Genomic DNA, 21663 nt, shown 5'->3' with positions numbered 1-21663 from the left:
TTTTTTTTATGGCGGTTTAAATGCAGCAACAGCCACCTTTATTAAGTATTTTTATTTTAAATTTATTAAAATCCTCTGCCTGTTTAATTTATTAAAGTTTAATTAATTTAGAATCTTTTAAATATAGGTTTTTTAAAAAATAAGTATTCCTTTTTTTATAAAATTAATATTATATTCCAGGAACTATTTTAATTTTTTAAGAATTTTAAGCTTAAAGTACTTAGTTAACTTTTTTAAAAACTTTTTATAAATTTTTTTTATAAACACTACCACCAAGGCGTTATTTATATAAATAATTATAATATTACCCTTGTAGGCGTAATAAAAAAAATATAAATTTTTTTTAATACTTTAAAGGCTTATACTTTTTAATATATTTGTAAATATTCTATTTTAAAGGTATACCGCTTTTTTTAATTTATATAAGGCGCGGAGGAGTAGGCAAATAAGATTTTTTTTTTTTTTTAAATTTATAGGTTGCTTTATAAAAACCTTTTCTTACTTTATTATAAAGTTAAAATAGGCAGTTATTATATTAAATTAAATATAGTAGTAACCCCTTTTATAAATAACCATAAAATAAATCTTTACCAGCGTGTTAATAATAACTAAAGTGTATATTTTTAGGCTATTATTTTTAATTTAAAAGTTATTATATATAACCCAGCGGGCGTGAAACTTTTTAATATTATTTTTTTTATTTTTTTTAGTGTTAAAAACCTATTTTCCTAGTATAATTTTTTTTTTTTTTAAATAGCTAAAAATTAAGAAACTAATTTTTATGCAGGGATGTCCTTTAACTTGGTATTTTACTTATTTATTATTTTAATTTAATACTTTTTTTAGGGAGATCTTATTGCCTTCTTGTAGTTATTTAGAATTAATATCTTATAGGTTTTAAAAGGATAAACACCATCCGGAATTGGCAGTGTAGGTAAGGCTAATAAATTAAGTAATTTTAACTTTTTTTTAGCATTATAATATTTTTATTCTTACTTTAATTACTTTGCTTGCTTATTTATAAAGTATATTAATTTAAATTATTTTTTATTAACTTTTTTGCTAGGCAAAATTAGCCCTAAATCTTTTATTATAAATTAAAAATATTTTTTTTTTCTTTCTTTTTACTCTTATAATACTATATCTTAGCCTTAAAGTGTTAAGCCACGGCCATACGTGTTTTATTATTAATTTTTAAAAATAGTAAGTTTTCTAGAACTTCTTGCTCTGGAACTACTTTATCCTTTTTTATTTTAATTAACTATAATACTTTTTATACCTATATCTTTTATTTTTTATAAGGCAAGAATACTAGCATATTATTAAAAATAAATAAACTTAGTAATTTACTTGCTTGCATTTTTTTTATTTTTTTTTTATATTTTTTTTTACTTTTTTAACTTTCTTAACTATTTTTTTAACTATTAATTCTTTAAATAATTATATATAATTTATACTAGGAGTATTTTCTTTCTCTAGTACTTATATAAGTTTTTTTTATATAATTATAGTTTTTAATACTACTTTAGCTGCTAAAGGCACTTTTTTTTTTAGTATTTATTAATTAAATACCTAAGCACGTGGCCTTAACTAGTACGTTAGCTAAGCCTTATAGCTTGGTAATTTTTCTTTTTTTATTAATGTAGATTTTATAAATTTTAGGGTAGGAAGCGCTAAATTTAAAAATAAGGTTTAGATTCTTTTAGTTATAATAATCTTTTTGCTTTTATTAGCTACTTGCAAATTATTATTATTAAAATTTTATATTTTAAATTACTTATTAAAACTAACTAAACCACCAGGGCCTTTATTATTAAAATTAGTTAATAAATATAGTAAAGTAAGTAAAGGCACTTTATTATTATTTTTTTTTTTTTAAATATAATATTTTTTAATTTAATAATCTTTTTAAACTTTAAAAAATATACTTTATAAATATAAAATCCCTTATATTTTATAAGTTTTTCTTTCTCCGCTTTAGGCATTATTTTTAAAGCTTTTATTTTTATTTTTATAGGGATGTGGACGTAGGCATTATATTTAAAAATTTATAAATACTTTAATAAAGTATTATTTAGCACCAGTATCCCCAGGCCTTTTATAAATTTTTTTACTAGTAGTTTTATTTTACCTTTTTAAATAAGTTAATTTTAAATATATAATATGGATTTAACCGCTAGCGGCTATAGCTTTTTTAGTAACTTTATATTTATTATTATACTATAAGTAATTTATATAATATACCCACTAAACTACTTAATTTTACTGTTCTTTTTAAGTATATAACTTAAAGTTTTTTTAAATTTAGTACTAGTATAATTTTAATAATACCAGGCCTTATAATTATTAAAATCCCTGGTGTTATTACTTTTTATTTTTATAATATATACTCTGCTTATATTAAGCTATTATAAATGCATGTAAATAAGCGCGTTTACTGCCTTATTTTTTTAATATAAAAACTAGTAAAAATAATCCCTAAAGTTATTATTAAGCATTAATAAAGCATAATTATATCCCTATATACCCTAAGGCTTTACTAATTAAATATTAATATGCACTATTTATAAAGGCTTTATAACTTGCTATTAAAAAGTTTTAAAAACCTTTTTTTTTAATTTTACTAGCTTGTATATTTTATAATTTATAATTATTTTATTATCTTAATATTTATTTTTACTATTAACATTATTTAACTACGCGTGGTTTTTATTTAGTTATAATACTAATACATGGCCTAAATACCTATATTAAACTCTTATTAAAACTAAAGCTATATTAAAGCTTGCTTTTTTATTAATATTTAGTTTGCTTAACTAAGGCATGTCCTTATTAATATAAACCTTAAAAATAACCTTGTTATTCTTAATTTATTAAATCCTTAATAATTTACTATTATACCAAAGGCCTAGGTTTATCTTAATCTTTTTTACTAGTAAAATATTACATGGTAATTTAAAAAACCATAAGTAATTAAATTATAGTGTTAAAACCTTGTTATTATTTAATTAAATATATAAGTTAACTTTGCCTTTCCCTTTAGGGATTACTTTTTTATTATTTAATATAGTAAAAGCGTGCTACGGGAGCTAAATAATATAAAAATTTTTTATAAGGTTTTTATTATTATATATAGGAATTCTAGAGCCAGTATTTACAAGCTATTAATTATAAAACTTTAATATTATTAATATAATAAAAAGCATAGCACTATATATACTAAAGTTTATACTATATTTACCCTAAGTTTATTAAGGAACTATAGCAGCGCTAGGCTTGCTATTATTATTATTTTTAGTATTATTTAAATTTATTAGCTTAATAAACTTATAGCACTAAATCTTGCCTAATAACTACTAGCTTAATAATTATTTTTTTAGTACTAGATAATAATATTTTAAAGGATTATAAGGTCCCTTACTATAATAATTATATATATTTTTTAGCAATTTTTTTTTTAAAGCTATTTTTTTTTTTTACCACTACTTATTAAACACCCCTTTCTCTAGAGCGCCTTAACAAGGTATGTTTTAATCTTTATTTTTAAATTTAGAACTATTATTCTTGTCCCTACTCCTATTCTTATTACTATTATTATTATTATTTTTTAGTATTACCACTTAAACAAAGGTTTTAACCTTTACTTTATTTAAAACTTTATAATAAACCTTTTAAAATTATACTATAGTTATCTTTTTAATAGCGCTCGCGGGTATTAAAATATACTTTACTTTATAATATAAAGGCATTTTTACCCGCAATTTCTTTAAGAGTAAAAAGAACTATTAATATAAAGTAATAATTATATTAAATTTATTACTAAATTTATACTTTTTATAAAATATTTTAATAAACTTCTAGACTATACTATAACTAGCTTAGTTAATAATAATAGCTTCCTTTTAAACTATATAAGCTATTATATATTTATTTTTATTAAAAACCTAGTTAATTTTAATATAAAACTTATTTATATATAACGCCTTTTTTAAATCCGCATGTATTATTTATATAATATTATTTATTAAACTCTTCGCGAGCTATATTTAAACCTTTTTTAATATAATTATTTATTTTTAATATAATATTAATATTAATATTAGGCGCGGGATATCCTTTTTAATAAGTACCTTAAAATTATATAGGTTTAATTTTAGGCCTACTAACCAGGTCCATGTATTATAGTTTTTTTTATTTTTTTATTTTTTATTTACCGTGTTAAATATAAAGGCTTTTTTTAATAGGTTTATTACTTAATTTATTATAATAATAAAAGTAAATATTATTTTTATAACAGGCGTGGGAGTTATATTAAGTATTATAAAGCCTTTTAATATATTAAAAGTAAAAATATTTATAAATATTAATTAAAATTAATTAATTAAATTCTAGGGCTTCCAGCGCTGCTATCTTAATTAATTATATATAAATTTTTAAATATAAAATAAATAATAATAAGTAGTATTTATAAATAAAATATTAAAAAAATTAGGGGCTTATAACCTATTAAAAAGGCTAAAAAAGCTACTTATAAAAATAAAATAAAAATATTATAAAATAAATAATAATATTATAAAATAATAAGTAAATCTAGCTAAAAAATAATCTATATATAAAATTTTTAATAAAAAAAGTAATATATAATAACACTAGCCTCTTTAAAATAAGCGCGGGGAACAAAGCCAATCTGGGCTAGAGGCTTCTGGCGGCTTCTCCGGCCTGCCAGACCTCCGCTCCGACATATAGCGATGGGGATATAAAGATCTGTGATATGGCTTGTGGGTGGTGATTCCATGGAATATAGACGCTGTCTATTCCTGTAACTCAGACAAAAGAATCCCATGGTTTACATTAAGTCATAAGTCTCAGGTCACGACTTATTCAACAAGGGATGAACTCGGGCATGGACAGATGGATGGTTCAACAAGCAGGTATACCAAGAGGCGGAAAGACTGAAGCAGACAGGTAAGGCTGAACAAGGCAAATGTATATAGTATACCAAACAACAGCAAGAAAAGCACGAACTTAGCTAGAAAGCAAGGTCGCAGCACGTGTATAACGGGCGGCAGACCCAACGACAACCTACCTTTGGAAACCGGGACATGTAGTCGGGTAGCCGTGGACGCTGGACAAGGACCAGGCGCCGCCAGCAATCTAGAGTAGTTCGTAGTTGTCGAGAACAATATCAATACCCAGCTCCTTGAGGGCCCTTTCACACCCAACAACGCGGGCCTTTTCCTTACCCTGACACGGCCGTATCAATGCCTCCTGGCCAACCTCCTCGAACCTCCACGACCCATACACCGCAACCCTCGAACCCTCAGGGAACGTATCGTCCGCACCCGAAAGAACCCCATCATTCTCCCGGAACCGTTGGGCCTCCTCCTGATAGACCACCCCATCCTCGGCATGCGGGTTGTTAGGGTAATTGGCCGTCCGACCACCACGCGTAACGCGGTACAGCCCCGGCGCCCGGTCCTGGAAGTTATCAAGCAGCAGCTTCGCCGCATCGCCGCGGGGGATCGTCGAGACCCTCACGCCGCGGCCGGGGATATACAGCGCCGCCACGAGGTTATACCCTCTGGTTGCCCAGGCAGGGTCCGCACCGTCGCTCTTCAGGCCCTCATAGACCCTCTTGGCGAAGTCGCCCAGCGATCTATTGAACCTCTTGCTCAGCGCCCTCTCCGCCCCCTCGTTCTCGTTCCGCAGCGCATTCTCCGGCCGCCAGTCCGCGAGCCCCGAACGCGTCTGCCTGTCTTTGCCCCAGGGCGCCATGTTCGCGAACGTGTAGCGCAAGGGCGGCGCGAGCCCCGTGCTCCTGAGTCCGCGGGCGGAGTCCGGGGGCGGCGGCGGGTTTGCGGTCTGCGCTGTGGGCGCGCAGTTGCCGTTGCCGTTGCCGTCGTCGGCGCGCTTGCAGCTCTTCGTCTGCCCATGGTCCTTGTCCTTGTCTTTGTCGTTGCCCTCGTCTTTGGTGGTGCCCTGGTCACCCTTGGGGTTGGACTTGGGAGGGCTTGGGGCAATGGCCTTTGGCGGCTCAAGGGTACCGAGGGTGTTTGGGGCGGCTCCGGTGCCGCCGGTGCTTGCCCCCTTGCCGGGGGCTTTGAAGGGGAGCCTGCCCCTTTCGACGAGAGTAAGCTCGTTTCTGATTCCTGGTTTGGCTTCCGGCTCGTACAATGCATGGGGAACTGTAGTCGTTAGTTGGGCCTGATGGGAGGGTAGGTCCATGCGTACGTGCTCTTGCGGCAGCATGGAAGGCTAGCCCTAAGGCAATGGCGAGCCAAATGATGTGCTTCGAGGATAGACGCATTGTGCCGGCTTTCTTCTGGCAAAGAGTGTCTTGTGCAGGTGGCAGTAGTAGCTATATAAAAGTAGGGAAACAGAACCCTATCGCCTATATCACGGATTTGATGGAATAGACAAGATCAAGACAAGATACTCGAAGCGCCAGTTATATAACCATTTGAAGCAGCACGTACGCCGCATCCCCAGCTCATGATATCTACGTGGTACCGTAGCTCGATGAGCAAGACCCCTTCGCTGTCCAGTCATCGTACAGCCTTGGCCAACATTGACAAGGGATAGCCAACATCATCCTTTAATTTGATTGTGCTTTACATCTTCCGTCTCCAGAACGTGACAATTATCTAGGCTGAAGCGTTTCCCAAGTGCAAGCAAGTGTTTTGGGAGGATAGGGGACACGCTTGGGCCACTAATGTCTTCGTCCCCATTGGGCGTTCACGAAGATGAAATCCGGCCCGTGCAGTAGGACCTGCAGTAGGGAGCATACAGGATTCAGGGGAGATGTTGGTGTTTTGGGTTTGGCTACTGTCCCGGACATCCAGGCGTGAGCACTATCTGTAATGTATGAAAATAGAATAGGCAGAAAGCTTTCGAGACCAGTAATTAGATAAGACAAGCAGTCTATGTCCGGAAGGTCCGGCCGAGATACAGTATACGAAGAAAATATTTGCTTCAACAATCAGGTACGTGCATAACGTTCGGCCGCACAGCCGTACTGATAATCTTGGTACCTATCCCCAACCATGATTGCGTCTGATCGCAGAATCAGCGGTGACGGGGCCATCGAAAGTGTGGATTCTTCCCACGCGCAAGGCTGTCATAACCGCTCCCCATTATAATTCGCTCCAGAGCTCGTTCCTTGTCCAAGCGAATCTGATCCCATTCCCCGCTTGGAGAGTATTCAATGTGCAAGAACAAATCCCTCAAGTGGCCCTTCAAACAATCCATATATGAAATAAGCCGTCGGAAGTACTCATCGTCGCAATCGACAAGATATTGCGTCAAAGGGGTGGTAACTGGGCTGGAGTAGGGAGGGATCATCATTTCCATCGTCAAACTACCCGCAGGAACGGCCAGGGAGATCAGGTAAAGCGATATCACCCAGTCCTCTGATTCCCGATTCCCAGGCTGAAACGCGGTCCAGGTCCGCGTTGAAGGCATCCGCCACCGAATATGCCGAAGGTATTGAAAGGAACGCGGTGCAAAGCAGCGGAGAAATGCGGACTTTTGCGCGCTCCATGCCGCAGCTGGCGGGGACGTCTTTGTCTCACACTCCACGTGGAATATGTTTCGAGAGTAGTAGACGTCCATCGCCAACCGGCGCATGGAGTTGCTCACCAGGAAGAGCATGTGTGGGGTACGCAAACAGGGAAGGACACCGGGTTCCATGCAGAATTCCTCGCGTCGATCTGGACAAAAGGTGCGGCTTCTCCCATACTGCGAGTATTGCGGGCGAAAGCAATGTTGGTCGGGTGAGTAGATGTGTGCAAGATCGAAGACGAGGTCGGTATGTTCCAGTATGCGATATTGAAGCTCAATTGGGAGGTGAAAGAAGGGGAACGGTTTCGGGCAGTCTCGAGGCTTCGTCTTCTCCCGTATCATAGCGGCAGACATCTGATGCGTGTCTGGATTGAAGAAGGGCCCCATCTTTATAGCAAGTTTCTTCAACCGGGGCAGAAGCTTCAAAGGACTTAAAAACGCCGCCGCAGTTTCAGCTGTGAAAGCATCGCACATAAAACGAAGATCCAGCCTGTCGTTATGTGTGTTATGAGCCGCCAGCTGCTCGCATATGTAAATCCAGTCCGGTAAAACTTCCTCAACATCGCGACACCGGCTCAGGAATTCATCGTCGTAGTGATATGATCTGTTCTCATACCCTTCCCAGTGACAGGACTTGTCAAGTGCAAACGAGACGCATCTGAAAGATCTCCATACCAGCGGTCCAAACCCCCGAATAGCCTGCAGCCCCCAACCAATGTGACGGAAAAAGCCAAATACATTTTCCGAATAGAAAAAACTCCGCGCGTCTTCGGAAACACCACGGGAAACATAGAAGAGCTGGTTTGCAAAAGAATGCCGGTAATGCCATGAGGGGTCATTGATGATCTTCTGCTCGCGGCATGACCATTCCCCGTGCGGTGGAACGCGACTAAGATCAACAACACCGTCTTGGACGATAATTCCTAGCTCAACGTAGATCCGGTACCGGACGTTGTGGGGAAGGCGTAAAAGGAATGCGTGATCTGACATTTTGATGATAAGGTTGGGTGTTGATTGCATTCCAAGGGTTGGCTGCGGGAGCGGCGAGGAACAAAGAGCGCGTCAACAGAGGAAGGAGAATGGGGTTGCAGGTGACTAATCAGGCCAGAGCGAGTATGTTACTGAGGGGTGCAGAGGCGTCAAACAACGCCCTTCCAAAATCATTTACGGACCTCCAACACCGGTTGCTGGCATGGACCGTATGGGCGACTCACCCAGCCAAATAGGCAGATAGGTATGGAACGGAGACCAACGGCTAGGTCCATACAAGGGCCACCTTTCCAATAGAGACTCTCGACCTATCAAATGAGCCAGAACCCCAACAGTACAGGATGAAACCGCTTAAGCATGTCGTAATGGCCGGCAAGGCTCTGAAGCATAAAAGGCAGAAACGAAAGCGAGTCATGAGATCAGCCTAATTTCGCCAGCCTTTACCTACCTAACTCGCACAAGGAACCATCCAGGAGCCTTTCAGCTTGATTGGTTCCAAGGTTCCCCAAGGTTTTACCTTTCTTGGGACTGGTGGGGCCGGCTCGGGGTGGCCCGTGGACCCGTGCGGGTCTGGGGCAAAGACTCTAGGGCTATGGTATTACTCTGGATCTGGTCTATCGTGTGATCCCGGCAGTGGTTCATGCAGGGGCGGATTGTTGGGTTTGAAGGTAAGACATCAGATAATTCAAACAATATGAACCAATGCAGGGGCGATGCACCGGGCCTGGGGCCATATGCACAACATGTCTCAGTGTAGAGCTATCGCATACTCAGTTGGACCATCGCTTTTACCCCATCAGCCCCTCTGCGGGATGGGAATTAGAATGAAGGGTTAGGCAGCAAGATCATGGGTCATCCGCCGTCTCCATACGGTACAACATCATGTCGCAGCGTACCTGACTGAATCAAACACAATTACGATTGTCGATATTTTGATGTAGCAAGGTAGACTCAACACCCGTTCATGAGCTGAATCTATCATTGTCCGTAGGCAACAATCATGGAAACTGATATATAAGCTGGTTAACACTCAACATCGTAGTGACTGACCTAAAACATCAACATCTCTTTCCTCTGCAACTTGCCTTACCAGATCTATCCAAACCTCTCACCTCGCACCCACGATGAACGCCCTAATCAACCTCGCCGGCCTCGCAGTATCAGGCTACTCCTTCTTCGACGTCCTCAAAAGCCAAGATGTCGACACCGACAAAGTCATCGGCGTCACCGTGCTTACCGGCTCAGCCCCCAACGCCGGCGGAAGCATCCCACACCTCGCCGTCTTCGACGAGAACGGCGACCGAATCGGCCAGTACAAAGGCGACGCAGACGGGCACATCAACGAAGACGGCACCAAGACATTCAGCATCAGCCCGACCCAGAACGGCGGGAAGCAAGCAAGCCCCGACTACCTGCTCATGGCGATGCACGAGAACGACGCGCTGTGCATCACGGCCATCATCGTGAGCGGCAACTCGCACCAGTGGGCGTGGACCGGCGACATGGCGTACACCTGCGACGCCCAGTGGTACCACAGCAAGCGGTCGTACGGGAGCTCGAACGTGCCGATCCGGTGCGCCTGGTTCGACGCAGACCACAGCAATGGCATCAAGGCGAAGGGGTTGACGATCCACCTGCCTTCGTTCGCGACGGACGATGCCCTCTTGCAGCAGTACAAGGATAAGCCGGAGCGGCTGTGCCGCAATACCAGGCGGATGACCTTCCACCCGGAGATCCGGCCGGACGATCTGGTGACCTTTTTCAGACCCCCTCCGGAGTACACCATGACCGGGGCGATGAAGGACCCGGACCAGGAGAACGACCGGGACACGAACGCTTACCCGGATGGTAAGGGGAAGAGAGAGCACGCGCGGGAATGGGTGCGCCGGAACGTGACTGCGGTCGGTGTCAGCGGTCTCAAGAACAATAACCCGGATCTCTTGATTGTGAGCAGGCAGAGCCATAGCGCACGGGAACTCTGCGAGCACCCGATGTCCCTGGGCCCGGACTTTGTGGATGTCCCTGAGAAGACGTTCTGTGACATGGAGACTGGGAGGACTTGGCCGCTTTGCGAGGAGGCTTCTGCCGGGCCATGCTTTGACCTGGGCAACCGTCAGATGAAGTATCCTTCTCTTGCCAGCAGCACCGCCCCTGGCGTAGCCAAGTTTGCGGCGCGTGTGAAGACGTACAAAAGCTTTGAAGAGTGGTAGGAGGTTCTTCCCATGTCCCTAGGAAACGCTCTGGGTGCTCCGTTTGACAGGCAACGCTTTAAAGTCACTGGCTGTACTTTCTTTCCCAATCTATTCCTTCCCGTGTTCCGTCGAAATGCCACTATTGTTCTTGTTAGCTACGGCAAGTGTTTGACTGCTTGATTAGTGCAATGAATATTTCGCCACGATGAGTGAGATAGATCCCTAGGTACCTTCGCATCCGCATGTAAGCATACTCTCGCACCATCCTGGACGACCCCCCAACTAAATGTCCATTGGACTTCATACTCCAACTTCTATTGGACGGTAATGTATTTTCTAAAATCGTACTAGTTGATAGATTGTGTCTGAACAACGAGGTATTCTATCAAACAAAAGCAGAACCACGAATTAGCATCCAACCGATCGCAAACTACGTTGGGAACAGTCGAATCTTGCAGCGAAGAAAATGCAACATATCACATCAGGGAATGCCGTTCAGTTGCCAAAGATAACCAAAGAAATAATGAGAAAGGTCGCATAACTCTACTACCTACCATAGGCCTGGTACTTAGAACCGCGCGCACTCCAGCACAGAAAATACAACGCTCACCACCCAGCTCAACATAACAAAGCACAAGGACGACGAATGGGGCCGCTGTGCACGCGAGTAGTCAACAAGCCGAAGCAGGCGCGTCTGCGGCCTCAAATTGAGAAAGTGCGTCTCGGGCTCCGTGACATTCGAGTCCGCCGGCGGGAACAGGACAGTAACAATCGGCGTGGTGCCCTGGATCATAGGCTTCGATTCAATTCTATCTCTTTGGTACTTTAGTTCCCTTGAGTATACAGGGCGGACATTGTAGTCGAGTCCCGAGGCCGCGGTACAGTTTTCAGGGCTGGACGCGTTGATGGTGATGGCTGCAGAGACGGAGTTAGCAAATATCCCGACAAAGGCGGCCTGACGACCATGCTAATAGAAAGTCATCCAGCCGTTTAGGCTTGATGGATGAACATACCCTTCATCACATTACCCCCCAGGCCCGCATTGAGGCATATCCCCAGCAGCTCGTCATTGTAGTCAAACCTCCACGTTTCACAGAACGTCGCCGCATCCTGACCACTCCTATAGGCCTGCCTGGCAGCAGTATCAATCTGCATCTTTATACCTCGCGCGCAGTCGTCCGGGAGCTCCTGCGTCCAGTCAACTGCCGTCGTCGAGAGATTGGGGTATAGGACAGCAGTGCCGGAGATATCCAGGAAGATAATGTTGCAGGAAGATATGGATGCCGAGGAGGACGCAGCGGGGGCGTATCCGAAGTAGAAGTCCCGCGCAAGGAGGATCATGTTGTCCGTGTTGGAGTCCGAGTCGTCGTCGGGGGCTGGATCTGTGTCCAGCCGGATGCCCATTGTCCATGTGAACGGTGCGGAGCCCGAATTGAGATCACTGGCTGCGAGCGAGAGGGTGTTTGATGAAACCATGTCGTGATCGTAGGTGAGGCATCCTGAGAAGTCGTCGCTATTGATTGCGGTGGAAATGTTGTTGCCGGCTATGCTTGCCAGAGAGCGGGAGACCAGGCAAAGGGATGCAATGAGAAAGAGGGAGGCCATGGTGCTATGAGGTTTAACAGTGATCACCAGGTAACCCAGCCCGGACTTCCACAGGTAATATATCATCTCTAACGCCAAAGCAAACGCTATCGTTGCAAAACCTAAGCGCCCCATAGGATCTTCCCAAATAAGCCCTACTTCGGAAAGAGCATCATCCCAGGGGCTGGAGACTCGATCCTCCCTGCATCCTGCGAGCCCCAGCCGTCCCCAAAAGAAGACATAGATTGACACGCCCATGGAGACTCGAAAGTTGGAAACAAAACCGTGTCGGCGCTAAATAAAGCAACAAAGAACCGCCAACCCCGCTAACGCACCATCATCACCCCCCAAATGCCGAGCAGTCCACCGATTGGCTCACTAGGTACCCCTGCAGGGTCCTGCGAAGCAGCCTGGCCTGGCTTCGCTTGATCGCCAAATGACTCGTACTGTGTTGCCTAGGTATCGCTATTCCGCCCCGGCCGTACGGAATACTTCCCCAGGCCCCAGTCCGGAGGTGGCCCACCAGGCAGGCACCTGTAAATACTCCCTGGCCCCTGGCCCCTGGTTCCGATCTGGACGCCTTGGTGCCGCAACATTATCCTGTCTGGAGAAGGCTCCTATGCATGCGGTGCATGTGCATGGGGCCGAACAGCCCGCGTTAGCCGGAGTACCATGTCATCGTACCTAATCTGCGGACGAACAACTGCCGGCTGCGTAAGGTGGTGAGACATGCATGCATGCATGAGGCAAGAGGTGAAACACCAACGTCTGGATACCCCTTCACACTTTGCATGGTATCTTTCTGCCTGGCGCTCGTGTGCCCCTGCGTCGGTGAGCATGATTGAATTCAGCCAGGGCATCACGGCGCGAACTTGCATCGACAGTCTCACCAAGCAAGGGTCCGTGCTATGGAAGCTGGATGTGAGAGGAGTCTTTCCAGCTGGGGGACAATTTTCTCTGGCTTGCTTTGAAGCGGAGGGAGGTTAGGGCACATTGAGGCAAGCCCTGCCTGTGTATTTGCTGAGTGCGGAACTCACTGGTCAGGACAGCCCAACAGGAATAGGACTCCAAATTAAATAATCCTATCTGTGCCTTCAATAAAAACATGATTGACACGGTCAAGCTCCAGCGGCTTTAGAACAACATTAACATCTGTTTATTCGATGATGAAATACATTTCGGAGCCAACGTAAAAACAAAGTTGAACGCCCACGAGAGAGAGAGCCAGCTCGCTATGTCAATGAGTAACCGGAACCTTTCGAGAAAGCACAGAATCGGATGGAGATTAATGATTATCGTTACCAAGTTCATATTCTCATAGTTCGTAATGCGTTCTCCTCAGAGCCATCATCATCCAGTATCGTCCGCAGCATGGCGCGGACAATACCAAGTAGGAAATTAGATTTGGGAGCCATGCCGGTTCCGGGGGGTCCCGACCAACAGCAATTTAACAGGGATTAAATAGGTTATTATTAGCCTGATATTAATAAAAGATTAGACATATCTTATAGTTAAATTAAAGTAATATTAAAATAGGTATATAATATTTAATATTAACTAATATTAAAACACAAGGTAATATTAATTAGTTATAATATTTAATATAACTAAATAATATTAATAAAAAATAATATTAAGTTAGTAAGTAATATTAGCTAGGTATAGTATTAACTTAACTAGGTAATATTATTTAAATAAAATACTAAATAAAAATAATTAATATTAGCTAAGTAAAATATTATAAGTAGTATATAATATTAATTAAAGTAAATATTAAAAGTATTAGGCAGTATTACCTATAATTAATATTAAAATAATTAGGTAATATTAGCTTAATAAAATATTAAATTTTTATTTAATTATTAAAAGTAGCTTTTAAGTATTAGCTAGCTGTTAAATTTTAGCTTACTTATTAAATTTTTACTTAATTATTAAAAATAGCCTTTAAGTATTAGCTAGCTATTAAATTTTAGCTTACTTATTAAATTNAAATTTTAGCTTACTTATTAAATTTTTACTTAATTATTAAAAGTAGCCTTTAAGTATTAGCTAGCTATTAAATTTTAGCTTACTTATTAAATTTTAGTTTACTTATTAAATTTTTACTTAATTATTAAAAATGGCCTTTAAGTATTAGCTGGCTATTAAATTTTAGCTTACCTATTAAATTTTAGTTTAATTATTAAAAGTAGCCTTTAAGTATTAGCTAGCTATTAAAGCTTATGGTACTATTACCTTATATATTAATAATTATTATTTATTTAAGTATATTAATAATAGCATAGGCTTTATAAAATTATTAATACTATAGTTATAATACTTATATACTATATTTATTTAATTAATTATAGGCTTTTTATTTAACGCCTAATTTTTATTCACGCTAAAAATAATAATATAAAATATAATAAACTTACTTAAATTAATTTATAAAAACCTATAAATAGCGGTGGCTTTACTAGCTAATTAATATAAAGGCTTTATTTTAAGTTATTTTTTATTTTACTAAAGTAGGTAGCAAGAATCTATATTTAAGCATATTTATTATAAGGTTTATTATAAAAAAAATATAACTTTTAATAGTAAATAATACTTTAATTTAATTTATAATTAATTTATTAATTAAAAGCTTTTATATTTATAAATATTATATAAGTTATAATAATATTAAGGTAATAGGGCGCCCGTGGGCGGGCGTGAATATAAACTTATTTATTTAGTTAATATATTATAAATAGCTTTAAAGGTTATATAAGCTATATATATATTTATAGCTTATTAATATTAGTAGCTTAAGTTATAAAAGTTACTAAAATTAATTATTTAACCTTTAGGTGCCCAGCGGGTAGTATTCCTAAATATTTAATATAAATAGCTAGTATAAACACGGGCGGGGAACTTAAGTTATACTTTAAAATTCTTATTAAAAAACTAATAATATTACTTATTTTAAGAAATTATTAGCTTTAATTTTAATATTTTTTATATACCTATATTATTAGCCCTAGTATATTATTAGTCCCTAAAATATTACTAGGGTTATTAGCTATTAAATTAAAGTTTTAAATAATATTAAAATTTAAGCCTAGCTATAATAAATTAATAAGTATTTTATATAACTTAGGTATTTAGTATATAATTAGTAATAATTTTAATTATAGCATATATAAATCTAGTAACTTATTAAATAGTATTAATATTAATCTTAACTATAAAAAAAAGTAGTATTTTTTAGTAGCTAAGGTACTAATTTAAGGCTATTTAAGCTATATAATAGTATTAAAACACTATTTTTAATTATTAAGGCTTTTATTAACTATTTTTACATGCAGCTTATATATTAGCTAAATATTAACTAAATATTAGCTAAATACATAATAATAATTTATTATAAATATATAATAATTATACTTTAAAATTATATTAATAAAAAATTATTAATAGGGAACTAGTATAACTTTATAATTTTTAATTAAAGTTTATAATTTTTAGCTAAATGCTAATTCCTATAGTAAAAGTCTAGTTATTTAAAGTAAATTAAAAAGGTGTAAATATACTTAAGTAGTAGGGAAAAAAATATAATTTAAAATTTATTAAAATTAAGTTTATAAAAGTTAAAAATTAAATTATAAAAGTGCAGTTCTTAGCTAAATATTTTCTAAAATTAAGTATTTATAAATAACACGTGTTATAAATAAGCTACCATGTTAAAAAGCTAAAAAATAGTAAATATATTAATTAGCTTAATATTTCCTAAAAAAAATTTATGTTTATAAAGATTTAAGTAAATATAATTATAGTAAAATTCTGGACTTAATAATAAATAAAGTTTAAAGTAGTAAATTATCTTATAAATCTATATTTAGTTAGTAAATATCCCTAATTTTAATTTATAAAAAATAAATAAACTATTTTAATAGTATCCTGTAACTATAAAATATAGCAATAATATTTATATAGTATAAAATTATATAGTTTAGCCTTATTAATATATAGCTATTATTTAATAGTATAAAAAAGTATAAATAGCTTAGTAATAAGGTTAGTTATAGCAGGGTAAGGTAATATTATAAGATAGTTAATTAAAAAGCTAGTAAGTCTATTATTATTAAAATATATAAATAGTAAGTACTATTAGTAATTACTAGTAAATAAAAAAAAAGGTTAAGCTTACCATGCTTTTATATATTACTATTTTTATTATAGCTTTTTAAAGGCCTGGTATTTAAAAAGCAAGCTTATTAAGACTTTTTAAACTTTGCTAATCTTATTTTTTTGTACTATTATATTTATATTACTTATTATTAAAAATAGGTACCTAAATATAGTCTTGTTATACTTTAATATATTTATAGTTTTAATAAAAAGCTAAAAAGCTAAATAAGTGTTTAGCTAGGCTATATTACTTTTAGCTTTAAAAAAAATATATATACTAATGTGGTTTCATCGCTGGTGTCAATGCCTTAGGCCACTTTATCGGCCGTGGCAATGCCAAGGCCTAGGGATATTAGTAGCCTTAAAAAATAATACTTAGGCCTTACTACCTTAAATAAAAGCTATATAAAGCGCTTAAAGGCCTTAATAAAAAACCTTTAAATAATTTTATATTTAGTTTTTTTTTATATATTTTTTTTTAATTACCTAGCCTTATTAGCCAGGTAATTTCTAGTGCTAGTATTATTATATTTAATAATATATTTTTAATTATTTAATTAATAAGCTTTTTTAATATTATAAAATTTAATTAAATATAGTAATAAGGTAATTACCATGCTTAATTACTAAGGTTACTTAATAATATATTTATAGTAAAACTTATTAATAATATAAACTACTTAACGCCGCCTGTATTTTTTTAATAAAAAAAAATTAAAGCTTAAAAAATTTTTAAGGGGCCCGAGAGCTATATTAAAAATATTAATAAAAATAATTAATAATTACCTAACCTAAAAACCCCTTTTATTAATACTAGTAAAAAATATTTATTTAATTATTATTTTAAAAAACTTCGTGCTTGGGCAGCAAGGCAGCTAGAATTTTTTTTATAATTAATAATAATAAGGGTTATTACCTTACCTATATATTTAATTAAAAAATTATATTTTTAACTATATAAATAAAAAAATTTAAAGGTTTTTTAACTAATAACTTAACCCTAGTTATATAAAAAAATTTTATAGCAGCTATTATTATTATTAGCTTTTTAAAGTAAAAGTAATAGTTAAGGGCGTTAAGCAAGGGTAATACTTATATTATAAAAATTACTAGGAAAAATAAAAAAAAAATATTAATTATTTTAACTAAGTTTTTTATTTAATTCTTAATTTATTAAGACTCTTTTTTAATATTTTATCTAACTTTAATTAACTAATTATTATAAAATACCTTATAAACCTAATTAACCTTACTAATCCCGCGGTTATTATATAGTATAACTTATAATATATAAAGGTTAAATTTTTTTTAAAAATAAACTAGCTAAAACAAAAAAATCTAAGGGTTATTTATTTAATTTATTATTTTAAATAACTTATTTTATAAACGCTAGGAAAACACCCAAGGCTAATTATTTAATAAAAAACTAATTACTTAAAAAATTTTTAATTTTAAAAATATTACTAAGTATAAAGGCTATATTAACTTAAATATAGCTAAAATATAAATTTAAAATATAAATTATTATTTTTATAATAAGTATATTTTTTATAGTTAAAACTTTAGTAAATATAAAAAAGTTCTAGTTATTATTAACTTTTTTACTAGCCAGGCTAAAAAGCGCTAAAATGCTTGCTAGTTTTAAAAAAATTAAAAAATTATACCTAAATAAATCTTTACTTTTAAGTAACTTAAAAATTAGGTTTATTAAAACTTTAAGAAGTATTTTAGTGCCTAAAAACACTATTTTTAATACTAAAATATAGCCTAAAATAGTACTAAAATATAAAATTATAGTAATTATTTTTAGGTTATTATTAGCCTGCTTAAACACCCTATATTTATAAAGGTTTAAATTATAAACTTTGTTAATAGGGCTAAGCCTAAACTTTAAGCTAAATAAGCTTATAATTATAATTACTTTATTACTTTTAAAGTAGTAATTAAATACTTTACCTTATATAAATAAAGCCTTTATATAAAAAAATTTGCTTAAAAAGGCTTTAGTAATTATTTTTTTTTATATAATTTTAATTTTAGTAAAAAATTTAGCTACTATAATTTAAATATTATAAATTTAAGTACTACTAGGATTACTTTAGTTAGGGCCTTAGTTAAAAATTTTATATTAAAAGATTATAATTAAGGCTATTAACCTATTAATTAGGGCGGTTAAAAAAAAAAGTATAAAACCTTTAATTTACCCTTATATTTAATACTAACCTAAACCCTAATAATATTAACTAAAAAAAATAGTGCACTTGCAACCACCTTTATTTTAACTATAGTAATAATAAATACCTTTACCCTAATTATTTTAAGCTACCTTATTTAAAAAATAGGACTAGCCGCTAAATTTAAAAGTATTAATAATTAAAATAATAAAGGCTTTTAAATATATTTTTTTTATTATTATTAACCTTTTTAAAAAATTTTTTAAAAACTTAAAGCAGGAAAACCCCAAGCCTTATATAATATTATTTATTTTTTAAGTTACTAAAACCAAGCTATATACTATTAATAAAAATATTTTATAATACTAAGTAAGTATTAATATTAACCTTACTAGTATTAAGCACCTTTAAGTTCTTGTTAATATAAGTGCAAGATAATTTTTTATTAATAAAAAGTATTTATACCTACTATAATTATATAAGGTAAAGGGCTTGCTTAATAAACTTAAAGTTATTATAACTAATAAATAGTAAATAAAAATATATAAAAGCTTTTAAGTACCACTCGCGCTTAATAATTAAAAGTATATTTATTATTTATAAAAAATAAATATTTTAAAATATAATATTATCCTAAAAAAAAACTAGCTTTATAAATACCTTTTAAAAATAAACTTTAGTATTAATAAAATGCATCTCCCCGCTGCTAATAAAAAATACCTTTTTATTATTAAGTTTATTTAAACTTAACCTAATATTAGTAGTATTTAAACTTTTTTAAAAATTATATTAGTAAAGCAAGCTAAGTGCCTATTATAAAAGTAATTTTAACAGGCTTTTTTTATAATTATTTGCCCTAATCCTAATTAAAATAAGGGTATAAAAAAGGGATTTAAGGCATTTAAATTAGTTAAAAAAATTATTTAAAAGTTTATAAATTAATTTAAAAAAGAACTTTTACTAACTCTTTTTTTAAAATAAAATATAATTTATAATATTAACACAGGTAATTTTTTTTTTATTAATTAACCCTTTTATCCGCTCTCCTAGGAAAAACTTAAGAAGTTAAAAAAGTAATTTACTAAGTTTTTAAAAAAGGGTATTATTTATATTTTTACTAGCCCTTAGGGATTTTTAGTTATTTTTATCCCAAAGCCTAGTAATAAATAGCATATATATATTAATTATTAATTATTAAACTAAAAAATTATTAAAAATGGCTATCCGCTCCCCTGTATTAAGGACCTTATTAACCTTATAAAATTTACTTAATATTTTTTTAAGATTAACCTTTTTTTAAAATATTAGTAGGTGTGGATGGGCGAAGTATTAGTTTAAAAAATAGCTTTTAATATTATTTTTAAAAAATATAAATTTTTAATAATACCCTTTAAGCTAAGCAACGCCCTAGCTACCTTTTAAAATTAATAAACTAAGTTTTTGCCCCTTATATAAAAAGAACTTATGTTATATACCTTAATAATATTTTTATTTTTTTTAACTTTATTAAAAAGTATAAAAAACACCTTTACTAAATTATAATAGCCCTTAAAATTAATAAGTTATTTGCTAAAGGCTTTAAGTGCACCTTTACTATAAAAAAATTAAAGTTTTATAGCTATATTATTAAGTATAAATATACTTAACCCATGCTAGTAAAGTTAAATATTATTTAAAATTAGCTAAGACCTTAAAATATTTATAAAGTTTAATAATTTCTAGGCCTTGCCATATATTACTAAAAATATATTAAAAATTTTACTAAAATTATTATACTACTATATAAACTTTTTAAAAAAAAATATTACTAAGTAAAAAAGGAAGTATCATGTGGTATAATAAAATATTTAATATAAACTTATATTTATTATTTTAAAAAAAATATTAACTAACATTCTAGTGCTTAAAATTATAAAGTTATATAAACCTTTTAAAATTAAAATAAATACCTTAAAGTGGGCAATTAACATGGTTTTTAACTAGTAAAATAACTAAAAATATTAATATTTTATTACTTATAATAGCCGCAAACTTAATAATACTAAAAAAAATTACCTAATATAAAAAAAAGCTTCTTGTGATTAAAAAGGTATTATATTAATAAAATTATTACTTTAAAAATAATATTATAACTAAAGTTATTATTAACCACAAGAGTCTTAAATATCTTATTATTATAAAAACTTATTTTAAGTAACTAGTGCGGTGGGTAAAAAAGTTTTAAGTATATAACTTAAATATTTATTATTACCTAGGTATAAAGGCTATTATTTTTAATATTTTTAACTAAAAACCTAACTTTATTAAAAATAGCCCTGCTAATACTTAAAGTAACTAAAATAAAAAAATAATAAATACTTAGGTTAAGCGCATAATACTAACACTAATAGTTATATTAACTAAAAATAAAAAAAAATATTAAAAAAACATAATAATAACCTACCTTAAAAATAGTTAATTACCTAATAATAAATTTTTTATAAATTAGGTATAATAAAAAAGTAAAAATTTTTATTAGGGCCCTTAACCAGGCGTAAAACTTAATATTATAAAAAATATTTTTTTATATATTAAATTAAATAATTAAAAGGCATTATATTTATAAATACCTTTTTAAAAAAACTTTATATATAAAATATATAAGTTTTATAGCCATCTAGGACATCCAGGCCTTTTAAATATAATTAATAATTATATTTAATAGCCTATAATAAAAAAAAATATTTAGCATGTAGTTTACGCCTACCCTGCTTGCTAGGTTATATAAAGGTTATAACTAAAACTAAAGCGTGAGGTATAATTTTATATATTTAAAAAAAATATACAACCCTTTAAGTAATAAAAAATTAATTTTATTAAGGTATTACTAGTAACACCTAATAATAATAAATAAATTATTATAATTATTAATTATATAATAGGCTGGCTAGTTACTAAAGCTATTTTTAATATTAAAAATAAAATAATAATAAAATTTTTATATAAAAAAATTTTTATTTACTATAAGG

The 21663-nt window shown here is 33.3% G+C and overlaps 4 protein-coding genes across 4 annotated transcripts; 1 reads left to right on the top strand and 3 right to left on the bottom strand.

Moving 5' to 3' along the window:
- Window positions 1-5154: 5154 nt before the first annotated feature.
- DSM5745_05045 (uncharacterized protein) lies at window positions 5155-6307 on the bottom strand (the record flags this gene model as incomplete). Its single annotated transcript, XM_026747061.1, has 2 exons — window positions 5155-6185; window positions 6232-6307. 2 exons carry the CDS (start codon window positions 6305-6307, stop codon window positions 5155-5157), a joined length of 1107 nt encoding a protein of 368 aa, XP_026604541.1.
- Window positions 6308-7065: 758 nt separating this feature from the next.
- On the bottom strand, window positions 7066-8550 carry DSM5745_05044 (uncharacterized protein; the record flags this gene model as incomplete). Its single annotated transcript, XM_026747060.1, has 1 exon — window positions 7066-8550. The coding sequence occupies one exon, from the start codon at window positions 8548-8550 to the stop codon at window positions 7066-7068; it is 1485 nt and encodes a 494-aa protein (XP_026604540.1).
- Window positions 8551-9674: 1124 nt separating this feature from the next.
- DSM5745_05043 (uncharacterized protein) lies at window positions 9675-10760 on the top strand (the record flags this gene model as incomplete). Its single annotated transcript, XM_026747059.1, has 1 exon — window positions 9675-10760. One exon carries the CDS (start codon window positions 9675-9677, stop codon window positions 10758-10760), a length of 1086 nt encoding a protein of 361 aa, XP_026604539.1.
- Window positions 10761-11310: 550 nt separating this feature from the next.
- Window positions 11311-12347, bottom strand: DSM5745_05042 (uncharacterized protein; the record flags this gene model as incomplete). Its single annotated transcript, XM_026747058.1, has 2 exons — window positions 11311-11657; window positions 11756-12347. The coding sequence occupies 2 exons, from the start codon at window positions 12345-12347 to the stop codon at window positions 11311-11313; spliced, it is 939 nt and encodes a 312-aa protein (XP_026604538.1).
- Window positions 12348-21663: the final 9316 nt, after the last annotated feature.

This window comes from Aspergillus mulundensis, assembly GCF_003369625.1.
Source record: "Aspergillus mulundensis strain DSM 5745 chromosome Unknown scaffold_4, whole genome shotgun sequence".
Taxonomy (NCBI): domain Eukaryota; kingdom Fungi; phylum Ascomycota; class Eurotiomycetes; order Eurotiales; family Aspergillaceae; genus Aspergillus; species Aspergillus mulundensis.
Note: the sequence above shows the minus strand (reverse complement) of the source record. Positions and strands in the feature narration are given on the sequence as shown.